This window comes from Microcaecilia unicolor, chromosome 3, assembly GCF_901765095.1.
Source record: "Microcaecilia unicolor chromosome 3, aMicUni1.1, whole genome shotgun sequence".
Lineage (NCBI taxonomy): Eukaryota > Metazoa > Chordata > Amphibia > Gymnophiona > Siphonopidae > Microcaecilia > Microcaecilia unicolor.
The window spans coordinates 207,443,666-207,468,570 of NC_044033.1; the positions used below are offsets into that span (position 1 = coordinate 207,443,666).

A 24,905-nucleotide genomic window follows, 5' to 3' on the forward strand; every position below is an offset into this window, starting at 1 on the left:
AAAGAGGGGCAGCACTCAATTTCCATCATAGCATAATCTAACATGGACATATTCACAGAATCACAAACACATCCGAAAACCTTATCAAAACTTATCTTTCTATGAGTGAATCCGACGGTCTATAAGTCGAAGGAATATAAGATTTGATAAGATTATGGACATATTCCCAGAATCACAGAGATTGTGCTATGGTGGAAATAGAGTTCTGCCTGTCTGTTTAGATGTTACATTGCACAAGTTTATTTCTGAGTACAAATTGTATTCATGATTGAAAAATGTGTTCTTAGTAATAAGTACAAGTAGTTTTGAAAGATTACTCACCTTAGTTCTTTAAAACTATTGTTATATATTTGACATTAACAATCAATAAAGAACATAAACTTTTTTTCTTAGCGCTGCAAATATTTCACACCACCACTATCAACAGATTGCTACAGATTCATACTCAGAATTTAACAGAATCCCTCACCTCAGCTACACATGGAAAACACAGACCATGACCAAGTAAAGAATGAGACCATAAAATTAGAAACGATCAAAATGAAATTAAACCCCACCCACCCAAAGCAGATCCTTTGAGCAGTGCAACACTGAAGAAAGAGAAACAGAAATGCATTTCTTCTGTACTGAATAAAATACAAGAAATTAGAGACTGCCTGAATTTCTATTTCGGCTTCGGCACCAAAAATGGTACGAAATGCAGATTTGGATATTGTTCGATTTTTGACCAAAAATGCCAGAGCATGTTTGGCTGAAATGGAAACTCCGACCACAAGTGTTGAAACTCTCTCCTGCCTCTTCCCCCCAACCACCAGCCATATGTCTACCTTTGAGGCCCTGGTGGTCTAGTGGCCTAGTCAGCGGGAGCGATCCCCAGCGACCTGTATAAGCCTGGTGGCCTAGCCAATATTAATAAACCCATTTCTATAAAGGGAAAGGATGCACTTATCTGCCTTGATAGTGTCCCCCCCCCCTTCCATCATGCACTTACACTTTCTGAGGCTTGTGCACATGTCCTTGGCGTTTTTGCATGTTTGTGTGTGTTTTATAACACACACAGGGAGGAGTAGAGACACGAACCACCTCAGGAGATGTGAAGGCAGCTTCGGCTTTTACCTTTGTCTAGTACCTTCCTTTGCGATTACAAGTATTTCTGCACCACTTACCATACACCTCTTTTATCTACAGAGAGTTTGACTGTGACCCCTGAGGCAGGCAGTTTTTACCACCGAAACATGGCCAGTGTTGAATCCTTCGATTGCTGCTTTGAATAAAAGTGTGATTAAGCAACATTTCCTGTGGTGGTTCGTCTTTTGGCCAGTTTCTACTCCTTCCCGTGGATTCTACCTTCTCGTAGAGGTTTCTTCCCATTTGCTGTGCCTGTGTTATAACGTGTGCATATACATAGTAACATAGTAGATGACGGCAGAAAAAGACCTGCACGGTCCATCCAGTCTGCCCAACAAGATAAACCCATATGTGCTACTTTTTGTGTATACCTTACCTTGATTTGTATCTGTCATTTTCAGGGCACAGACCGAAGAAGTCTGCCCCACCTCCCCCCACCGACTCTGCCACCCAAACCCGACTAAGCTTCTGAGGATCCATTTCTTCCAAACAGGATTCCTTTATGTTTATCCCATGCATGTTTGAATTCCGTTACCGTTTTCATCTCCACCACCTCCTGAGGAAGGGCATGCCAAGCATCCACCACTCTCTCCGTGAAAAAATACTTCTTAACATTTTTCTTGAGTCTGCCCCCCTTCAATCTCAGTGAGTTGATAGGACAGAACCCACAACAGGACCATTTTGTGGCTTTTTCAATATATATTGTAAAGTTTAATTGTAAATCACTTTGAGTATGTTAGAAAAGTAACATAGCAAGTGACAGTACATAAAGGCCTGATTGGTCCATCCAGTCTGCCCAAAAGTCACATTCATTCTCAATTCTAGATTAAAACAACAATGAATGTGATGATATATACTTGATCATGGCCTTTCTTTGTGGTTTCTTGGACACAGACGTCCACCTGGCTCTGTCCTTACGTTCCAACTACTGGAGTTGCTGTCAAAGCTTATCCAAATCTGTTTTGTTGTTTGCGGAGACCGTGAAAGTCTTCCTGGCAGTGTCCTCATGTTCCAAATTACTGAAGTTTCTGTCAAAGCTCTCTCCAGCCCATCCTAAATTGGATTGCTATATGCGGAACTGAGACCATACAAGCCAGCCCAGAACCGGCCTTAGTTGATACAGCCGGAGTTGCCATCTAAGCATAACTTGATATGCAACTCTTAAGTTTTTTTTTTTTTAATATATATATATATATATACCATTCATACCTCCTCCCACACCATGTTGAATTCCACCACAGTTTTGTTTTTCTCCATCACCTCCCTCAGGAGGACATTCCAGGCATCAACCACCCTCTCCGTGAAAAATCATTTTCAGACATTACTCTTAAGTCTACACTCCAGAACCTCACTTTTATGTCCTCTAGATTTACCCTTTTCCCTTCTCTGGAAAAGATCTGTTTCTATATTCATACCTTCCAAGTATTTAAATGTCTATATTATATCTCCCATGTCGCTCCTTTCCTCTATATTTAGGTCTTCCAGTCTCTTCTCATATGTCTTTTGGCGCAATCCCCATATCATTTTTGTCGCTGCCTTCTGAACTGTTTCAAGTCTTCTTACATTTTTAGCAAGATATGACCTTCAAGTAGTCTATCAAGATGATTAAACTATTACTTTACTTTCCTCGGATCTCTCCAAACCATTCCCGACAAGTGGGTTTATGCAGTCCTACCAGCAGAGGGAGACTGAGAACTACTGACTAAAGTCATTGTATAAGGAGCTGTGCAACCCCGACTCGACAGAAAACGGAGTAGGGTTAAACAGTCAGTATTCTCAATGGAAAAGGGTACATAGTGGGGTTCCCCAGGGGTCTGTACTGGGACTGCTGCTTAAGATGGGAATAACTAGTGAGATAATTAAATCTGCTGATGAGACAAAGTTACTCGAGGTTGTTAAATCGCAAGAGGATTGCGAAAAATTGCAAGAGGACCTTAAGAAACTGGGCATCGAAATGGCAGATGACAATGTGAGCAAGTGCAAAGTGATGCATGTGGGAAACAGGAACCCAAACCATAGTTACGTGATGCAAAGTTCCACATTAGGCGTCATGGTCCAGGAAAAAGATCTAGGCGTCATTGATATGTTGAAACCCTCTGCTCAGTGTACAGCGGCGGCTAAGAAAGCAAATAGAATGTTAGGAATTATTAGGAAAGGAATGGAAAACAAAACTGAGAATGTTATAATGACTTTGTAGAACTCCATGGTGTGGACCACACTTCGAGCAACGCGTGCAGTCACCGCATCTAAAAAAAAAGATATAGTGGAATTAGAAAAAGGTTCAGGAGGAAGTGACATCATCACTAGGAGATAGCTGCCTGAAAACGGAGCTCTGCTGATACCAGAGAAAATAAGCGCTGCAACCCCCGAAAATTACAGTGCTTGCACGTGAGGTGCGGTCTGCGAAGCGATCCCAGAGCATGGCTGCGAGAAAAAGGCTGGCAAAGTTCAAATTTCTGCCTGAAACACCGGGTACAGGGAAGAGTGCTGAAACACGAGTGGCATCGTGAAGAGCCAAGATGGCCGCCGGCGACTCGGAATCAGACCCAGAACTCGAGGAACCAAAAGAGAAGGAAACTGACTTTGGTAAATCAGATTTCATTCGTTGGTTTAAAGAATTAAAAGCCGAAATGATAGTGACACGGACAAGTATCCAGATGGCAGTGGAGGCAATGCATGAGGAATTGAAAGAGCTTGGGAACCGCGTAGCATGAAACGGAGGAGAGGGTGGAAAATATGGCAGAGGAGGTGCGGGACCTACAAAAAAAGAACGACAAATGAGAGGAGATCTTGAATGAGAGGAGATCTTGAATTACAGCTGGAGGATCTAGAAAATCAGTCTCACAGATGTAATCTGCATTTTAAAGGTATTCCAGAGGAGGAAGAATTTAAAGACGCGGTGAAAGTAGACTTTGTGCCTTTATTATGGATGCGGGCAATATGGGAGATGATCAGCAAAATCCCAGATGTTTTACAATTGATAGGGCTCACAGAAGCCTAGGTCCCCAAAGGGGAGGACAGCCCAGAGACATTGTAGTTTGCTTCCATGAGTTTGATGTTAAGGAGGCGGTCTGGAGAAAAGCCCGGAGCCTGTGGGAGTTTGCTTGGAAAAATTGCAAACCGCAAGTGTTGCAGGATTTGGCCAGAAAGACATCGCAGAGAAGGAGAGAATTCAAGGAGATAACAAGATATCTGCAAAAAGCGGGACTGAGATGTAGGTGGTTGTATCCCTTAGGAATGCAAGTTACAGTGGGGAGTAAGAACAGGAGGCTCCTGACAGCGGAAGAGACATGGAAGGTACTGAAGGATTTGGGCTGCACGGACCTGCCGAGCACAGCGGAGGAAACATATAGAGAGCAGACACCAAGCCCCAAGACCAGTCAAGAGGGATGGAACAGAGCACGTGGAGCGAAAGGGCAAAGGTCTCTGAAGGCGGATGGTCATGGTCAGGAAGAGAATGGAGTGGACTGAAAATGGAGTCCCTGGAAGTAACAGGGTTACATAGATGTTGACGTCATTTACAGACTGAATATTGATAACTGTAAGGGGGGCGTTGGTTGGGTAAGAGACTACAACAGAAAACGATGATGCAGGGGGGCAGCAAAAAGGGGAGTAGAATATGGGGGCCAACTCTCTGGCGTGGGCTCAATTCCTCAGGGATAGATCTGGCCAAGAGGGAACAGAGCCAGACGCAAGGGGGGAGCGGGGGGAGAGAGGGGGCAGGGGAAGGGGGGGGAGCTGTGGATAGGAACTTGTAATGTCAATGGTCTGAATAACCCTGGGAAACTGAGCATTATATTTAGAGTTAAAGCGGTTGCAGTGGGATGTGATCATGCTGCAGGAAACCCATATTAGGAAACAAGATGAATTTTTGATCAGGTATAATCAGATGGGGGACTGCTTCTGTCTGGCAGATCTCAAGGGGGGGGGAAATAGGGGGGATTAGCCATCTATGTAAAAGCGAGCTTAAGATTTGTCCAGGAAGAAATATACCAAGGGACAGAGGGAAGATGCTTGGCGGTTAAGGGGAAAATTGGGGATCAATATATTACACTCGTTAATGTGTATGCCCCCAATAGTGGACAAGGTGCCTTTTTTGAAAGCATAAGGTCGGAGCTGGGTTTATTTGAGAGGGGACAGACAATATTGGGGGGAGACTTCAATTTTAATGCTTCAAACTTAGATCATTCTATGGGATGGGCTGAGGGATCCAGACAGCACAGGGGTAAATTTCTTAAGCTAATGACTGAGTTGGACCTGGTGGATGTCTGGAGACTGCAGCACCCTAGACAGAAGACATATTCTTTTTATTTGCATGTGCAGCGGACATACACCAGGATTGACGCAATATGGTGCAGTAGGTCTTGGTGGGGGTCAATAAAGGAATCTGAGATTGAAAGTATACATGCTTCTGATCATGCCCCTGTTTGGGTCGTAGTGGGTAGATTGGGAAAAGAAAGAAGGGGTACAGTTTGGAGGTTAAATGAAACTTTGTTAGCAGAGGAGAAAGACTGTCAGGAGGTGCGGAATATAATAAAAGATTATTTACAAGTCAACGATAATGGAGATGTGACAGAGGGGATTCTGTGGGATGCCCTCAAGGCGGTAGTCCAGGGGGCATCTCATCCGAATGGGAGCCCAAAAAAAGAGGGAACGAGAGAGGCACATGAGCTGCTTACAAGACAGGCATTAGCACAGTTAGAAGCAAAGCATCAGGAAAAAGGGGACCCACAGACACTTAGAGAATTGCTAGATTGTAGAACAAAACTACAAAAAATACAATTGAGAAAGATGGAATACAATAGGAGATTGATGAAACAAAATTTTTTGAATGTAGCAACAAAGCGGGCACAATGCTAGCGAGAAGCTTGAGACAGACAGATACAGAACACGATCACAAAAATTAAAAGTACGCGGGATGAGATATTACACCAGGATAGTGATATACGGAAGCAATTTGTGCAGTTTTATACAAAATTATATTCCAAAGGGGAAGTGGCCTCTCTAGGAGTGATACAGGAGTTAGATATTAGGAAAATTACGAGTGCTCATAAGGCAGAGTTGGAGGCAGAAATAACGGCACAGGAGGTCTTAAGGGTCAAAAATGGGGAAGGCTCTGGGCCTTGATGGATACACAGGCAAATATTATAAAGTATTTGGGAAAGAACTGGCGCCCTTGTTAGTAAGGGTGGGCAATGCAAATTTTGGGGGGAATGGAATACCGCCAAGCATGCGCGAGGCAGGAATTTCGCTCCTATTAAAACCAGGGAGAGATCCAGAAGTATGTGGATCATACAGACCGATATCTCTGCTGAACATTGATGTAAAAATTTTAGCTGAGGTTATGGCAGATCGTTTTGGGGAGAGTTACGCCTCACCTTATTCACGAAGATCAATCAGGATTCATAGCTCATAGGCATGTGGCAGACAATATTCGCCGCACTTTGAATATAACTTGGGGGGGGGGGCACAGAGAAGGGGAGACTCACTGACACTACTGGCGGTGGATGCGGAGAAATCATTTGACAGGGTGGAGTGGGAATACTTGTGGGAAGTGATGAGGGCTATGGGAATGGGTGGAGCATTCCTAGAATGGGTAAAGGGTTTGTATATTTATTTATTGCATTTGTATCCCACATTTTCCCACCTCTTTGCAGACTCAATGTGGCTTACAATACATCATGAGTATTGGCAACATTTATGAAAATATACATTTAGCTTACAGGAGGGTCACTTTCAAAGGCCAGAATAAAAGTTAATGGAGGTTATTCAGAGTACTTCCCAATAGAAAGGGAAACGAGAAAGGGGTGCCCGCTGTCCCCCCCTGTTATTTGCTATTTCCATTGAGCCTCTGGCATTGAGAATAAGAACTCTTGGAGATGTTAGAGGAGTCAGATTGGGGGGCCATGAACACAAAATAGCCTTATTCGCTGATGACATCCTTTTTTATGTCTCCCAACCTATATTGATGCTGCCTATTATAATAAGAGAATTAGACCTATATGGAAAAGTGACGGGCTTCTCAGTAAAGTATGATAAATCTGAGATGAAGGGGATCACCAACACGGAGGCAGATCTGGAACAGTTGAAACAAGCCTTCCCTTTTAAAATGACAGACCACAGCTTCCGTTATTTGGGTATCATAATACCAAAAGATCTGAATAATCTTTATTCCTTCAATTATACTCCCCTTCTCAGAGAAGCGAGAAGGGATTTGAGTAAATGGAAGACTCGTTGGTTATCATGGTGGGGGAGAATAGCAGTAGTAAAAATGAATATTCTGCCCAGATTACTTTTCTTATTTCAGACACTACCAATATTAGTCCCCAGAAGGGAAATATTAAAGTTGCAATCGGACATAGGGATCTTTGCGTGGGCAGGTAGACCAGCTAGGCTGTCACGAAAAATTATGTGGGGGAAAACTGAAGAGGGGGGTAGAGGGACGCCAAATGTTCAATGGTATTACTGGGCGGCACAATTAAAGCAGATAGCAGAGTGGAGTAAGGTAGACTTATCCCCAATAACTAGGCTAGAGCAAGTTTTTGTTCGGGAAGGACAGTTAGAAGGTTTGCTGTGGGCCTCACTTCCAGAGCAGACATACAAGGGCTTGAATCTATTTGTATCATATCTTTTAACTGTGTGGGGAAAGCTAAAAAGGAAGGTGAGGGGGACGGGAAATAGGTCCGCATATGCATGGCTCATCCAGGAACCAGGGTTCCCGGGGGGGGGGGGGGCGGAGGGAGAGTAAAGTGTCTCAAACATGGTTTCAAAAAGGGTTAATACGATTCCACGAGTTTTTAGATGAGGGAAGACTTAGAACTTTCAGGGAATTACAGAAAATGTATGAGATATCAGAGTCTGACTCGTATGCTTACATGCAGGTTAAACATTTCATTACATCAGAAAAATAGGTTGGAGAGGATACCAAGGAGCAGGAGGCAGTTGAAAAAGTGTGGGGAGACATAGATAAGTGGGGGAAAGGAATCTCAAGGATTTATGGCCACCTGAGGAGTCAGAGATTTGTGAAACTGGCCTATATGGATGCATGGGCAAAGGACTTGAATCAGGGGATAACGCAGTGGTGTGCTGGAGCGGGCTCTCACGGGCTCGTGAGAGTAGTTTAAGTTTTTAAGAATTTTGGGAGCCGGTTGTTAAAGTAGGCCTCCCCATGGCTATTCTAACAACTGACTCCCAAAATGTAGGCTTGGTCCCCCTTCTGAATTCTCTTTTACTTTGCTGGCAGTGATGCTGGCCCCACCAGCCAAGTAAATAGACTGCTGCTGCTCCCTGCTCCTTGTTTCTGACTCTGAGCATCAGGCTGGGACTTTTCATGCAAGTGCAAGAAGGTTCCATCATACTGCTCAGAGCCAGAAACAAGCAGCAGAGAATGGTGGCAGTCCATTTATTGGCTGGTGGGGCTCGGCAAAGGTATGCCTAGCGTGACCGCACAAGGGAGGGGAGAGAGAGGCATGTATTCCCCCCCCAAAAAAAAATTTCAGGGCCGGCTATGCCCGGAGAGAGAGCCTGTTGTTAAAAATTTACCAGCACACCCCTGGGATAACGGAGGCAGAATGGAGGAGGGTATGTCAGGAAGTTAAAAAGGCCTCACTGCGTGTGCTAATTAAAGAAAATGCATATAAAGTCCTGAGCAGATGGTATTATACACCTGATAGAATAAAAAAAATGTTTCCCAGGGCTTCTGGTGAATGCTGGAGATGTGGAAGGGAGTTGGGAACATTTTTTCATATCTGGTGGGAATGTGTGTTGATTCATTTATATTGGAAGGATGTAACGGATAGGTTGTCAGAGGCTTTAGAAGGTGCATTTCCATGTGATCCTAAATGGTGTCTCCTGGGGTGGGGGAACCAGAGAGGACGGAGCTGGTAACAGAGATTCAAAAGAATGGGATTAGCAGCAAAAACCACCATAGCAATGCATTGGAAGAAGAATACAGGACCAACAATTCATAATTGGGTGGATAAATTTAGCACTATCATAGAACTGGAAAAATTGACAGACAAACGCAGGGGTAGATATAATCCTACAGCGCCAGAATGGTCACACCTAGAGGTTATAAAGGGGACAAAGGGTGGGGGAACCAATGATTGGGGGGGGGGGGGATCGGACTGTTGGGGGAGGAGGTAAAGAGGGGATTGGAGGGGGAGAGAAGGGGGGAAGAGGGGTAAAAGGGTCTTAAGGGAACTGTTAAGATAAATGATAAGTTGTAAAATGTTCTGAGCCAAGGCTGTATGCTGCGTTTGAGATGCTGTTTTAATAAAATTTATAAGTTAAAAAAAAAAGAAAAAGGTTTACAGAAGGGCACGAAAATAATAAAGGGGATGGGACAGTTTCCCTATGAGGAAAGGCTAAAGCAGCTACGGCTCTTCAGTTTGGAAGAGGTAGCTGAGGGGAGATATGATAGAGGTTTATAAAATACTGAGTGGCGTGAACAGGTAGATGTGAATACCTTGTTTGTTCTTTCAAAAATACTAGGACTAGGGAACACGCAATGAAGCTACAAAGTAGTAAAACAAATCGGAGAAAATATTTCTTCACTCAACGAGTGAACTCTGGAATTTGTTGCCAGAGAATGTGGTGAAAGCAATTTAGCAGAGTTTTAAAAAAAGTTTGTATAGCTTCCTAACAGAAAAGTCCATAAGCCATTATTAAGATGGACTTGGGAAAATCCATTGCATATTCTAGGATAAGCAGCATAAAATCTGTTTTGCTGTTTTAGGATCTTGCCAGGTACATGTGACCTGGATTGGCCACTGTTGGAAACTGGGTTTGATGGACCTTTGGCCTGTCCCAGTATGGCAATGCTTATGTTCTTATGACTCCTTTTAGTATTTCTACAACAAAGCAAACCAGTTAGAACATAAAGAACAGAGCAACAGCAAACTGACGGACAACAGAAATCCCCAAAAATCTCATGGAAGACAGAGAAGCACCAATACATGTTAAGTACTGAATGCCATTAGAGCCTGTACAAGACAAGCTCCAGAATACACAATCTTGTAGACCGAAGCGTGTGGGCCCTCACTCATGGAACCACCTCTATGGTGGCCACTATAGACCCCAGTACTTGTAGAATCTCCCTGGCAGATGGACAGCTGAAGCCTAGAGGGCGGTGAATCTACACCTGGATCTTCTGAATCCTTGCCTCTGGAAGGAACACGTTCCTGTTATACCAACCCACCAGGGTACTACAAGGACTGAGTCAGCACCAGGGAACTTTTGTCCACGTTCACTATCCAAGCCAGGATGCTGGAGCAGCCAGACTCTCCTCAAGGGACTTCACGCAAATCATGGTATGGGTGGACCACAACTCCCTCCTGTATACACTGCCACCGCAGTCATTACCTTGGAGAGGTTGTCGGTGTAGTAGCCAGGCCAAAAGGTAGTGCACAGAACTGATAACGCCCCTCCAGTTTTTGAACTGGGGTGAGATGGGACTTGGGATAATTGATGACGAACCCCCTTAGCTTCAGCACCCGAATAGTCATTTGCATGGACTCCAGAGCAGCACCCAGTTGTCGAGATAAGGAAACACATGCACTCCCAGTCTGCGTAGCGACGCTGCGACTACAGCTAGGCATTTGGTAAACACTCTGGGTGCAGATTCCAGGCCAAAAGGCAGTACACGGTACTGAAAGTGCTGTGTTTCCAGCCGAAATCGAAGATACTTCCTGTGAGCTGGAAGTACTGAGATGTGTGTGTAAGCATCCTTTAAGTCCAGAGAGCATAGCCAATCGTCTTCCTGACCGTCTCCGAGAAAAGGTGACCAAAGTCTCGGATCCAAAATGTTGAGAGTGGCCAATTTTTCATGTCACGGATCCATAAGCAGTCTGAAAAAGTTACATGATTGAACCTCTAACTTTTTATTATTATTATTTTTTCACGTAAAAGGATGGGGTTTAGACTGTTTTGCTCTTAACATAATTCTTTAAAACCTCATTTTGAGCTTCTGGTAACTTTAGTCTCGCATAATCACATTTCTTCCCCAGGACTGCCTCTGCTCATTTCAGGCAAAACTACAGGCTAAGAGGCTTTTAGTGCATATTTTATTGATCTGTAGCCCAGGCAATTTTTAAAACTCCTATTTATGAAAATAAAATGCTGTCGTACCTGCAGAATTATCTCCTGAATGGGAGAAAGGCCTTAAGTATTCAGCTGAGAATTCTCCTGAATTGTAAGGTAGAATTGATTTATTTACATCTGCTCTAGTTGCTTGAGGACCTGATTTCCTAACTGCTTAAGGGCTACGCAAAGCCAGTGTGGGAAATGGAGTGGAGGAGTGGCCTAGTGGTTAGGGTGGTGGACTTTGGTCCTGGGGAACTGAGTTGGATTCCCACTTCAGGCACAGGTAGCTCCTTGTGACTCTGGGCAAGTCACTTAACCCTCCATTGCCCCATGTAAGCCGCATTGAGCCTGCCATGAGTGGGAAAGCGCAGGGTACAAATGTAACAAAAATAAAATAGATACTATTGGAGATTCTACATGGAATGTTGCTACTATTGGAGATTCTACATGGAATGTTGCTATTCCACTAGCAACATTCCATGTAGAAGGCTGTGCAGGCGTCTGTTTCTGTGAGTCTGACGTCCTGCACGTATGTGCAGGACGTCAGACTCACAGAAGCAGAAGCCTGCGCGGCCACATTGGTGATCTGCAAGGGCCGACTTCTACATGGAATGTTGTTAGTGGAATAGCAACATTCTGTGTAGAATCTCAAATAGTAGCAATAGTGGAAGAGTGGCCTAGTGGTTAGGGTGGTGGACTTTGGTCCTGAGGAACTGAGTTCAATTCCCACTTCAGGCACAGGCAGCTCCTTGTGACTCTGGGCAAGTCACTTAACCCTCCATTGCCCCATGTAAGCCGCATTGAGCCTGCCATGAGTGGGAAAGCACTGCGTTGCATGCTCTGCCTGATAGCGCAGGGCAGCTGCAGCCACACTATCAGATGTAGCATGCAGTGCAGCACCAGTAAGTTGCCAAGCCTCTGCCATGGTGAAACACGGCCAATCCCTCCCTCAAACAAAGATGACGCAGCACTTCTCCTCTGAGAACCCCTGGGATGTACCCAGAGCCATTCATGGTGGGTTGAAGCAGGAGCAGCCCCTTCCACTCCCACCCAGTCTGGCTCCGGCTCCACAGGGCGGCCTCTGATCCCTAGTGTTAGCTTTATGGTACTGCTGCTAGGGGTCGTCCTTCCACATATGGAGAAATATCCTTACATGGAAGGATGACCCCCATAACGGCACCATTTCCAAGCTGAATTTATGGATTGGGTGGGAGGTTTCTTATCAGGGGTAGGGATGTCTTAATTGCTGGCAGGACGGGGGGGGGGGGGGTCTTGATGTCAGGAGGTGTTGAGAGTTGGAAATATGGTATTTGGGGTGACTTGAGTGGTGGCATTGTTTTCGTCAGGGAGCTGAAGTGGTGAGAAGAGGCTGAGCTGAGGAGCAGGTGCAGGCAGTAACGCTGTGTGCAGTGATGATCCATGCGCTAGAGGTCCTTGATGGCCACTTTTCTACTCTGCCCCTGTCAAGCCTACTGTCCAGCCCTTCCAGGTCTGAGCAGCTAGTATGGGATTTTTACTGCACTGGTTGTTTTAAAGTGTATCAGCCATTAGTGCAGGTTTGGGCTAAAACCTGCGCTATTTGCTTAACACAGCTTAGTAAACATCTCCATAAGTTTGGCTGAGTCCCCCTGAATTTTAAGTTTGTGAGCTTTGAAGTACTTAATTGGGCAGTGAGCGTGTTTTCAGAACTGATCCTAAACAATGTACCCCACAGCATTACCAAACTCCATCCACAGGTGCCGTTCATTGGGAGGAAGGAATTAGCCTTTAGTGTATGTCTCCAGCATCTCCAAAAAGTTTCCACACACCCTCTCAAGTACACCTTGATGCTAAATGCTGTCTTTTCATTATGTTCATTATATATATATATATATATAATTTTCTACCGCATATACTGTCAGGCAGGTCTGGTGTATAATGTAAAACAACATAAATAGGATGAAAGGAACACCATTGTTAAGATAGGAAAGTGGACGACGAGCAAGCAAGAACATATCCAATTATCTGTCAGCAGTCTAACTGCTCACCCAGTCAAACCAGCATAAAATTGATTATTTCTTTCAATAGAAACCTGTACTCATGGGTGCAGGATACTGGGATGGGGGTCCGCATGTCAGATCACACCTGCTTGGGTTCATTTATCATTTAAGTTTACTACATCACTTTTGTGGGCCCTGCAGGGTGCAAAGAGCAGGTGGGAGGTAAATTTTGCAGATTAAATGAGGCATTGCCACGGGATAGAGATTAAAGAAGGCGTAGGGGAATACCTACAAAGAAATGATACAGGGGAGGTGGAAATTAATATGGTATGGGAGCTGCATGACATTTAAGCCCAATTCTCTTACTTTGTCTCCTATGCCCCAGCTGAGTTCCCTCCCTACTTCACCTGCGCAGTGCCGCTGCCTCCCTGGATCCTTCTCAGCTGCCTGGGATCTCGCTTTCTCAGCCCTCCTTGCCGATTTGCAGCTCTTCGTCCTTCACGGCTCTTTCTAGCAGGGTTTCTATTGAGAGCAGCGAGGTCAGTGGTACAGAACATGAGTAGAACGGTGGTGGCGGCATCTCCACATTGCTGAGAGTTGCCCGCTGCCCTGCCAGCCTCCACCGCTGCAGCACCTTGTAGCACCAGCAGGTCGTTCCTTAATTGCAGCCCCAAGCTGGCCACGGTTCATAGACAGGGTGAGCTGAGACTTTTTTTTCTGGGGGTGATGAAGGATATAGGTACAGGGGGCCCCGACATATGAAAGACCAGAGGCCTGAATAAAGGTAAAGGGAGGTTATTCCAATTTAATTCAGTTGGAGAGGGGAACTTGCCAGGTGTGTCTTTTATCTCATTTATTTGTAATTTTAGTGAAGCCCCTGGCAACAAAACTTAGAAGGAACAGGGATATCAAAGAGATACCAATAGTGGAAAAAAACATAAACTGGCTTTATTTGCTGATAACCTTTTATGGAGTAACTCTGTATTGTGCACCAGACATTATATGTCAAACTTTTGGGACCAGGGCAGAAACTGGGGAGGGGGCCCCAAAGCTGGTCTTCAGCCTATACCTTCAGCTTGAGGCTGTTTGTCTTCTTTGCCAACCCCTAATGCCAGCCATGGTTGAAACGGAAGTTAATGGTAGTTAAGCAGCAAAACAGAGCGAAAAGTCAGTCAGGTACCTAAATGGACTGAGACACTATTCTGTAACTGGGTGTCTAGTGTTCCAGTGCATAATGGCAAAGGGGGCGGGGCATGAGCGCTCTGCCTATTTAAGCATTCATTTATGACTACTGTTGGTTAGGTACTGACGTCACACTAGCTGTAGAGCAGGAGTAAATGGTGGCACCTAATGGCTGACTTTCGTGAGTAATTCTCTTAACACATTAGGGGCCAGATTCTATTTATGGCAGCTAAAAAAAATCCATGCGGTAAACATTTCTGCCTAAGTGTATTCTATAAGCGCTGCCTAGATTGAGACGCAATATATGGTAAACCTTTAGATGACATCCCAGTGCCTGAAACTACATGCCTCCATTTCTACCAATGAAAACGTGGCGTATATCCCCTCGTGTAGATTTACGTGCACTGGGTCATATTCTATAACTCTTGCATAAACTTTGGAATGCACATGAAACGCACATTTCCCTGCCCCTTTTGAACTGTGCACATTAGAATTTAAGTGTAGTTCAGTATAGAATAGACTTAGCGAGTTGTGCGCGTAAATTCTAATTATTGACAATTAGTGCTCAATATTGCTTAAGTGCTGTTATCAATGCTAATTAGCTTGTTAAACCAATTTAAGTTACATTCATGGTTATATACGCCTGGATTTTGACGCAGATCTCTAGGTGCACTGTATAGAATCCTTGTGGTCTGCTCCTTCAAAGCCCACCCGCCTCCAGTAATTGCTCCAGTACTGTTAGAGCCCCAGTCTCAACTGTCAGTTCATGGTGGCCCATGAGACCCCATAGTGCTCATTAATTCCTCTCCCAGCAACTCTTCCTTTCCCTTGGCCACTAATACACAGCACCCTCCTCCCCTTGAGCTGGAATCTTCTGGTTCTCTGCTGTGGGGGATTGGGCAGACTGGCTGCCCTGCCTCTTTTCCCCAGCCTTCTCTGATGGGTGGGGAGTGTCAAAGCCTCTTAAAGTATAGTATCCTTAAAGCTTTAATATCCAAGCAGTATAAAATCTGCACATCCCACACCTGGTCTTTCTTTTTTGAAAATTACTTTATTGAATACATATAGCTAATTTACTGAATTAGTAGATTACCTGAAGTTATTGCCCCAAGGCAAGAGATTTAAGAATAGCCATACTAGATCAGACCAATGGTCCATCTAGCCCAGAATCCTTTTTCCAACAGTGGCCAGTCCAGGTCACAAGTAACCTGGCAAGAACCCAAATAGTAGCAACATTCTGTGCCACCAATCCCTGGGTAAGCAGTGGCTTCCCCATGTCTGTGTCAATAGCAGACTATGGACTTTTCCTCCAGGATCTTGTCCAATCCTTTTTTAAACCCAGGTACGCTAACCATTGTTACTGTCTCCTCTGGTAAAGAGTTTCAGAGCTTAACTATTGGTCAAGTGAAAAAATATTTCCTCCTATTTGTTTTAAAAGTATTTCCATATAACTTCATTGAGTGTCCCCTAGTCTTTGTACTTTTTGAAAGAGTAAAAAAATTGATTCACTTCTACTCATTCTACACCACTCAGGATTTTGTGGACCTCAGTCGTATCTCCCCTCGTCTGTCTCTTTTGAAAGCTGAAGAGCTCTAATCTCTTTCCTTGTATGAGAGGAATTTCATCCCCTTTATCATGTTGGTCGCTCTTCTTTGAACCTTTTCTAATTCTGCTATATCTTTTTTGAGATAAGGTGACCAGAATATAATACTCAAGATGAGGTCGCACCATGGAGCAATACAGAGGTATTATAGTATTCTCGGTCTTATTTTCCATCTCTTTCCTAATAATTCCTAGCATCCTGTTTGCTTTTTTGGCCACCGCTGCACACAGGGCAGAAGATTTCAGCGTATTGTCTGCATTGACACCTAGATATTTTTTCTTGGGTACTGACCCCCAAGGTGGACTCTAGCATCAGGTAACTATGATTTGGATTATTCTTCCCAGTGTGCATCACTTTGCATTTGTTCACTTGTGTTTTAACAACCTTGAATAGTTTTGTTTCATCTGCAAATTTAATCACCTCACTTTTGTAGTTCTGAAAGCTGTATCGGTAGTTGGAGGTGAAAATTTGAAGAGAAAGAAGCTTTATGGCAGAGGGTGAGAGAGTTGTCAGGTAGATGAAGGCAGTTCAGGGATGGGATGCCAAGTCATGCAATATTGTGAGAAAGTGGTAAAAAGTTCACTGCAGGGGAGCAGGGAGATTTGGATCTGAGACAAGATGGAGAATGTGTGGCTCATGGAGACATCAAGAAGAGTTCCCTTGAGACCAGGTAACCGAGGTGGTCAAAGAGGGCAGGCCTTGATTGGAGAGAGAGGTTATACCCTGCCGACCCATCGGGGCAAAGATAGTAGAAATAATCAGGAAATGACAGCAGGTAGACCAGAGAATCAAGCTTGGTTGAGAAAGGGAGGAGGCCTTTGCAGGAGAACAGACCACTAGTAACAAACTTTATACAAACAAGCAGGGGGTGTCTGCAGTACATGTGAGGCTACATTACACACTATGCATTGCTCATATATCATTGCAGAAAGTGACTGCAGTAGTAAAACTTCTTAAGTGAGAACAACATTAAAGGCATTAAACACATTTTAGAGGTACACTGTAAAATTAGCATAAGACTTGGGGGGGGGGGGCAGAACAGGGAGTCCTGGAATTCAAAAATATGTGCTGCTTTCTTTTGTGGAGGGCATAGAGGGTGGAGTACTGTACTCTCCCTTTCCATTCCTCTCCAATGGCCTCACTCACAGCCTGATCACTTGCATCCCAATCCCTCCAGTCTCCTAATCCAGATCCTGCAATGCCTTCAATCCCCTTAGTCCTTCTGCACTACACAGCTATGGCAAAAAGATCAGTAACTCTCTTTCTCTTTTCTCTTTCTTTCTCTTTCTCTCTCTCTCTCTCTTTCTCTCTCAGGTGTGCACTCATTTCAGTTGATGTACGGCTGTGAGCGGGACCGGGACGGCAGCACTCGGGGCTTTTTTCAGTATGCTTATGATGGACAGGACTTCATCAGCCTGGATAAGGACAGACTGATCTGGGTGCCAGCGATGGTGGGAGCAGAGATCACAGAGCAGAAGTGGAATGCGGACAGAAGTTTTGCTGAGAGGTTAAAGGGTTACTTGGAGCAGACGTGCATCGAGTGGTTACAGAAATACATTCAGTACGGCACCAAGGAGCTGGACAGTAAAGGTAAGAATGCCTACTCCCAGCACATAGTACCAAACTAGACAGGGATTTCCTCTAGACCCCCTTCCCCTCCACTGCTCTCCACCCATCCTGAGCTGTAGCTAAAAGCTCTGGGTCAGCAGGAAGCTGAAATCTCGCCCCTCTCAGCTTCCAGGAGGAGGAAGAAAGCAGAGACCAGGGAAACCAGTGAAAAAAACACACCCCACTGCACCCCCCTTTTTGCTGACCCAAGAGCTTGTAGAAATGGAAGGGAATTGTGTCCTATAGACAGGAGTTGCAGATCAGAGGTCAGCAGCTAAAGAGACAGAAACTAAAACCAATAACTTATTAATTACTAAAGTGTAACAACCATAACTCCTTTTCCTACCCAATAGATAAATGGTAGTTAACAAAGTGTCCAGAAAATGTTTGAAATATTTAAATGTTTGTGTTTTATGCTTTGATTCCTATAGGTCTTTGTCAAATCATCTAGTTTGATCTTTACAGCTGGATAAATAATCACAGCTAGTTATTTGATTATGCAGAGTACATACCCCTGATACAGACCTTAGTCTTAAATATGGACATATGGGTCTTTGTGGTTTTACAGTTATAATTTTGTAGTTATCATAATTTTGTTTTTATTTGTTACTTTTAGTTTAGCATTTTACCACAGTTGTTTTCTCTTCATTGATCTTGTGTTTCAGCCCTTCCTCCTCACCTCCCCTCCCCCAAAGGCACTAGAATTGGTAGGGCCCCTGGGGTCCTGTTTCAAGGAGAAATGGCAGGGTCAGCTCCATGTCCTGATTGCAGACTGAAATGTCCCCCTCCCCTCTTCTCTTCCTTCTCCACAGTCCGTCCCAGTGTGAAAGTCTGGGATAGAAAGCCTGAGGGGCGTTCAACTACCCTGCATTGCCAAGTGACTGGGTTTTACCCACGTGATATTGAGGTGAAATGGGTGAAGAATGGAGAGGTGATCTTGCACGGAACGGCAGCCAAAGACATTCTCCCCAATCACGATGGCACCTACCAGATCCAGGAGTCTGTGGAGATCAACCCCAAGGAGGAATCCACTTATTCCTGCCACGTGGATCACAGCAGCCTGCCAGAGTCGCTCAGTGTGCTCTGGGGTAAGTTGGGGATCATTCTGAGTCCAGGGAGGGTGGACTTCTGCCTAGAAACTCTCTGCAAATACTGCCAGCACGGTAGGAACATGTTTTGAAAACTGAATTACCAGCCAAATGTTTTTTGAGAAACATGAAGTTTCCTCGGTGTAGAAAAGAAAGAGTAGGATTGAAAAGGTATGCCACAATGAATATGTAAATTTCCAAATGCTTTCTTGAAATTAGGCAGGGAGAGTTGATCTGTGAGGAGGAATGTCTGCGTAATCCCTAGTCCTTAACTATCCTGATCTTCCTTCCATAAACAAATCCCTACACCAGGCTACAGGCCCCCCATCCTGTCCCCACCTTCTTGCTGACTAAAGAGGCTGAAAAAGATGTCCTTGCTCCCTCCCCTGCATCTTACCTCATAGCCAGGGTGCAAATAGGATGGGATGATCACCAGTCACTCCTTGCCTGCTGTTGTGTTTCACAACAGCAGTGGCCAAATTACTGCACTGACGGGGCAGCACCAATAGGACTGACTCCTTTAGCAGTGTAGCATTAGAGAAGGGATAAGGAAAGGAGAGATGCTGCTGGGGAGGGAAAAGGATTGTGGAGGAGAGCACTGGAAGAAGAGAATACTGAAGGCGTAAGAGGGGAGGGCTAGAGAGAAGAAAAGTGGTGATGTGGAATAGTGAGAGAGGCAGAAAAGAGAAGTGCCATGAAATATTTGTTTATTTATGTATTTCACAGACTTTATATACCACCAAGGCCAGAGCATTGGCATAAAACGGATTAAATCCTAACACAAAGCACCACATCGGGGGGTGGGGGGAGGGTAGCAGACCAGTAATCAACTTGTAGTATCAGGGAAAGATCTGGAAAAAAGGTGGATTGTATACTTTATTAGATTTGCTCTAGCTGCCTGGACAGAGGTACATGACTAAAACTTAAAGGAAAGGAACTCCAATTTTTCACAGAAAACATATATAATCACCCAGAAGAAGACAGGAAAAATCCAGTCACACACAAATTTAATGCATTCATGCTGAGGAAAGTATAAAGCACACAGCAAAGAAGACAGATAATAAAGGAAATTATACTTTGCACAGCTAAGAACAAGGGTTGGTTCACTTAATCAACTGGCAGCAATTTCCGGCTAATGCTGATCTTCAGAAGCTTGTCTAAAAAGCCCAGTTTTCAGATTTACCTTAGTGTTTTGATGGCTGGGTTGAACTTTGAGAGTGGTGTTTGGCGATAGGATGGAAAATCCTTTCCACAGCTTGGGACCGAGGTAACAGAATGCAGAATTGCAGGTAGAGGAGAGGCATATAGTGATGGGGGGGGGGGGGGGGGGACAGAGCAGGGTTTTGTCAGCAGCACGGAGAAAGGAGATGACGGTCATATTTGCATGCATTGTGAAGGAACAGCAGTTGATTTGTATGAGTTGAATATGCTTCAGAGAGGTAAGAGGCAGACCTGCATAAAAGGAATTACAGTAGTCTAAATGGGAAATGAGATCTAGAATGATGGGATGAAGGGAAGCGGAGAAGAGGGTAGAGTGGATTGAGCGGATGCAGTGAAGAGCAAAAAAAGCCAACCAAAGGACGGCATCAATCTGGAACAAAAGGGAGGGGTTGAAAATGGCCCTGAGGATTTTTACAGTGTCGCTGAAGGGGAGCTGATGCCCATCCATCAGAGGAGGGGTAGGTAGGAAAGACTGACTGGATGAAAAAAGGATATCCTCACATTTAGCGACATTTATTTAGAAATAGCTGATTGGATTTCAGCCAGACAGAGATTTGTGAGAGAGTTGTTAACACGTGTAAAAGCAGAGGGATCAGACATTTTGCAAATAATCAGTATGTCATCTGCGTAACAGAACGGGTTGCATGCTTACTCTTGAATAACAGAGGAGCAAGAAAGATATTAAAGAGCAGAGCACGGGGGACAGGATGTCCTCCTGAGGGATGCCAGAGAGAACAGGCAGAGGATGTGGAAGACCCATGGAAGGAAAGCTGATAAGAACGGTTAGTGAGGTAATTACAGAACCAAGTGAAGACAGTGCCAGTGACCCCAACAGAGCGAAGGCGGCCAAGGAGAAGTGATTCACCAAATTGAAAGCTGAAGAAAGGTCCTGGGAGAGGAGAATAACTGAACAGCGTTGGTCGAGTAAGTGCGGATGAAATTGTGCAGAGCTAATTACTACTACTACTACTATTTAGCATTTCTATAGCGCTACAAGGCGTACGCAGCGCTGCGCAAACATAGAAGAAAGACAGTCCCTACTCAAAGAGCTTACAATCTAATAGACAAAAAATAAATAAAGTAAGCTAACTGGATGGTCTTGGTACTGTCATGTGAGCAGAAGCTGGATTGAAACAGGTGAAGGGTGTGACAGGACTCAATATGCTGAACAAGTTGGGGGTGGACTAGTTTCTCTAAGATCTTGGATAGGAAGGGAAAATTCGAAATGGGACGAAAGCTAGAGGGTGAGGCTGGGTTGAGATGGGACTGTTTAAGCAAGGGGCAAACCACAGCGTGTTTCTAAGGAAGGGTATAGAACAAGAAAGAGGAACTGATAAGAGATGAGATGTAGGGAACTAGGACAACCGAGAGGCACCAAGTGGGCAATGGATCAACAGAAGGATGAAGAGATGCAAGAGCCTTGGTAAGTGGAAACATGGTTGGAAAGCGGAAAGATGACCAGGTAGATGGCATACAAGGGTAGACAGGCAAGATTGGTAGAGGATGGCGTGATGCTATTCAAAACATGAAAGGCCATTTGAGGACAATTAAAAGATTTGGGCCTTCCATAGAGCATGACAGTAATCCTTGTAATGTACATCAAAAAGAGAATGGACAGCTGTCCAGACTTGTGCCACTTCTGGCTCGCAGCTTGAAGATGGGAGTGTAACAGATGAAAGTGTGTAGAAAACCATGTGGCTGATTGCAGTTTAGAGAAGGGTTTAGTTACCAGTGGGGTGTGTTAGTCTAGTATGGACGAGAGTCTGATTCAGTTCGTTAGTGCATTGTGCTAGGCGGAGGGACAGAGAGGAGGGGGGAAGTTGGCTAAGAAAATTGGAGATGGAGAATGCAGCGGAATCATGGAGATGCCGAAAGGGAACTGGAGTAGATTGAGGGCGGGCAGAGAAAATGAGAAGACAAGAAGAACATAGCCAGACCAAGGGACAGGAAATGCGCTGAGAAAATCAGGTAAGACTGAGAATGAGTGGGAGGTAAAAGTGAGGTCAAGAGTGTGACCAGTGCTGTGGATAGGGACGTAAAAATGGTGCGATAGATTGAGGCTAGGTGCGGTGGTCTGAGGGGAGGGGTGATTTGAAGTTGCCAAGAAGAAAAGGGTGGCAAAGGGTCAAGCAATTCGAGAGAAAAGCAGCCAACTCGTCAAATGAAGAAGAGGTAGAGAAGGCGGGTGGTAGACTAAGGCAGCATAGACATGAGTGGAGGTGGTGGCCAGATGGATAACGAGGACCCCTGAGGTGGAAAGTGCTTTGGAAAGGGAAGGGGTAACCTGCAGCGAGGAGTGAAAAAAACAAGCAACCTTACTACCCTGATGTGAAGGACGGGGTGTGAAAAGATTGAAAGCCTGGGGAGCAAGAGTCAAGCAAGATCGCGGTTTCACCTGGGCAGGACCAGGTCTCCATAACAGAGGCAGTCTAGGGAGTAGGTTGAAATAAGATCCGCCATGAGGGGAGTTTTGCAGCAAATAGAGCAGATGTTTAAGAAGTCAAGGGACAGCTGGGGCATATGGGAACCAGAAATCAGTGGAGGTTGAAGGCAGGGGTCGGGCATGACAAGGCAAATGGGGTCAGAGAAGCATGGGGATCTGACCTAACGGTGAAGGGGACAAGTCTAAAGAGGAGAGGTCTTGAGGGGGCAAGGAGCCAAAAAGGGCAGTGTGAAACAGAGGGGCAAGGAAGGAGATGAAAAGTGCAAGGGGGTCTAAAACACCCAAGGAGGTGCCCCAAGTAGCACCCAAGGAGCACGACCTGCTCCTTGGTCAAGCTCCTTCAGTGCACGCCTCTAGCACAATAGCCTTGCACTGGACAAAGCTAAATAAGCGTGGGAGATTGACATCACCTTGAGGCAATCAAAGGAGCAGTACGTCGGGCAGAGTGCAGTATTGTATGAGAATCCTTGAGGCATATCAGCGACTGATGGAAACAGGAGAAGAGACAGAAAAGAAAATTTAAAATTCTTTAAAACTATCATATTAGAAATTACATCTGCTCCTTTCAGAAATTTGATGTAAAGTGTGGGGACCCCTGGTATAAATTCTCTTTGAGTGTTGCTTGACTAGAGGGATGTTGAGCTGGAAGAATTGTTTTTAGGTTCATTTATTAAGTGATTTTCTGTTTTATTTAACTGCATTTTGATGCATTTATGGATTGTGTGTCTTATAACCCACACTGAGTGCTGTCGGAAGGACAGGCTAAAATTTTATTTGAATTTTCTGTACTGCCTTTCCTGGTATATAACACAATATGCAACTGGTTATGAGACTCCCAGCCCAGACTTCATAGTCACTGCCATTCAGTTACTGCAGAGTGACGAGCACAAAGCTCAGGATGTTTTTGTTTTTTCCTGTTGATGTATTTGTGTCTTTAAAAACATTCTTCAGGTAACACTTGTGTATATGCAACTGCCTCTTCTCGGACCTTGTTACAGTTCCCTGGTTACACTTTTAAACTTTTCACACACAAACATCTACATAACCGAGGTGGAGCTGTGTCGCATATAAGAGCAAATAACCATTTTAGTGCACACCACCAGTACCTACTAGTTAATCTTGAGGAGACGAGACAGCTGTTCTCAAGATACTCTTCTCATTGTAGCTTGAACCAATGTCCAACTTACCTATTGAAATTGCTATCGGTAGTCTTCTTAGGATGGTTAAATTTGTGTCTGGTTTCTCTATAACATCAGCAAAATTCGCCCTTTCCTCTCTGACCACACCACCCGAACTCTCGTCCACTCTCTCATTACCTCTCACCTTGACTACTGCAACCTACTCCTCACTGGCCTCCCACTTAGCCATCTATCCCCCCTTCAATCCGTTCAGAACTCTGCTGCACGTCTTATCTTCCGCCTAGACCGATATGCTCATATCACCCTTCTCCTCAAGTCACTTCACTGGCTTCCGATCAGGTACCACATACAGTTCAAGCTTCTCCTACTAACCTACAAATGCACTCAATCTGCAGCCCCTCATTACCTCTCTACCCTTATCTCCCCTTACGCTCCTACCCGAACCCTCCGCACACAGGACAAATCCCTCCTCTGTACCTTTCTCCACCACCGCCAACTCCCTTTCTGCCTCGCCTCTCCCTATGCGTGGAATAAACTTCCTGAGCCCATATGCCAAGCCCCCTCCCTGCCCATCTTCAAATCCTTGCTTAAAGCCCACCTCTTCAATGTCGCCTTCGGCACCTAACCATTGGACCTCTTTCAGGCAATCTAGACTGCCCCAATTTGTTTGGCTTCACATTTTGTCCATTAGATTGTAAGCTCCTTTGAGCAGGGACTGTCCTTTTTGTTAAACTGTACAGCACTGCGTAACCCTAGTAGCGCTTTAGAAATGTTAAGTAGTAGTAGTAGTAGTCTGGTTATTTAAGTCGTATTCTCGCACCAATTTAAAAAAAATCAATCTAGGTCCAGATCTCTAGTTAGTCATTACAGACCAGTGCCATCTACCCCTATGCAAACATTTGGGAGGCAACCATTAAACAGCAACTAGCAGTAAAGGATGCCAAGTATTACTAATCCAGTTTGACCTATCCGCAGCCTTTGATGTTATTATGAGATACTTTTGTGGATTTTGGCTGAAATTGGTCTTACTGACCCAGTTTGGAAGTGGGTTAAGGGGCTCTTGACATCGAAGACATACCAGGTTAGGATGAGGAATGAGCTTTCTGCACCTTGAAGCTTAGACTGTGGTGTTCCCGAAGGGTCTCCCTTGTTGTCTATTGTATTCAATATAGTAATGAATTCTTTAGGTAAGATCTTAGATGGTGCTGCAGTAAAAAAAAATATATATATATCTGTGCTGACGACATTACTCTACTTATCCCCTGGGAAGACTTGCTTGCTGATTGGGATGTTAAAGTGAAGTCTTATATGTTAAATTAGTTGAAAATTGGATTAATGCTTATAAGCTGAAACTAAATTTAGATAAAAACAAATTTTATCACCGCAAATTCTACTACTCATCATTTCTATAGCGCTACTAGATGCATGCAG

General features: G+C 44.6%; 1 protein-coding gene across 1 annotated transcript in view; it reads left to right on the forward strand.

The window, feature by feature from the left end:
- The window catches only part of LOC115464332 (major histocompatibility complex class I-related gene protein-like), a 52,433-nt gene that overhangs the window by 22,095 nt on the left and 5,433 nt on the right, over positions 1 to 24,905 (forward strand). The window contains exons 3-4 of the mRNA XM_030194720.1: positions 17,290 to 17,565; positions 18,396 to 18,671. Of these exons, the coding sequence (XP_030050580.1) occupies positions 17,290 to 17,565; positions 18,396 to 18,671 (552 nt within the window). The remainder of the gene's footprint in view (positions 1 to 17,289; positions 17,566 to 18,395; positions 18,672 to 24,905) is intronic.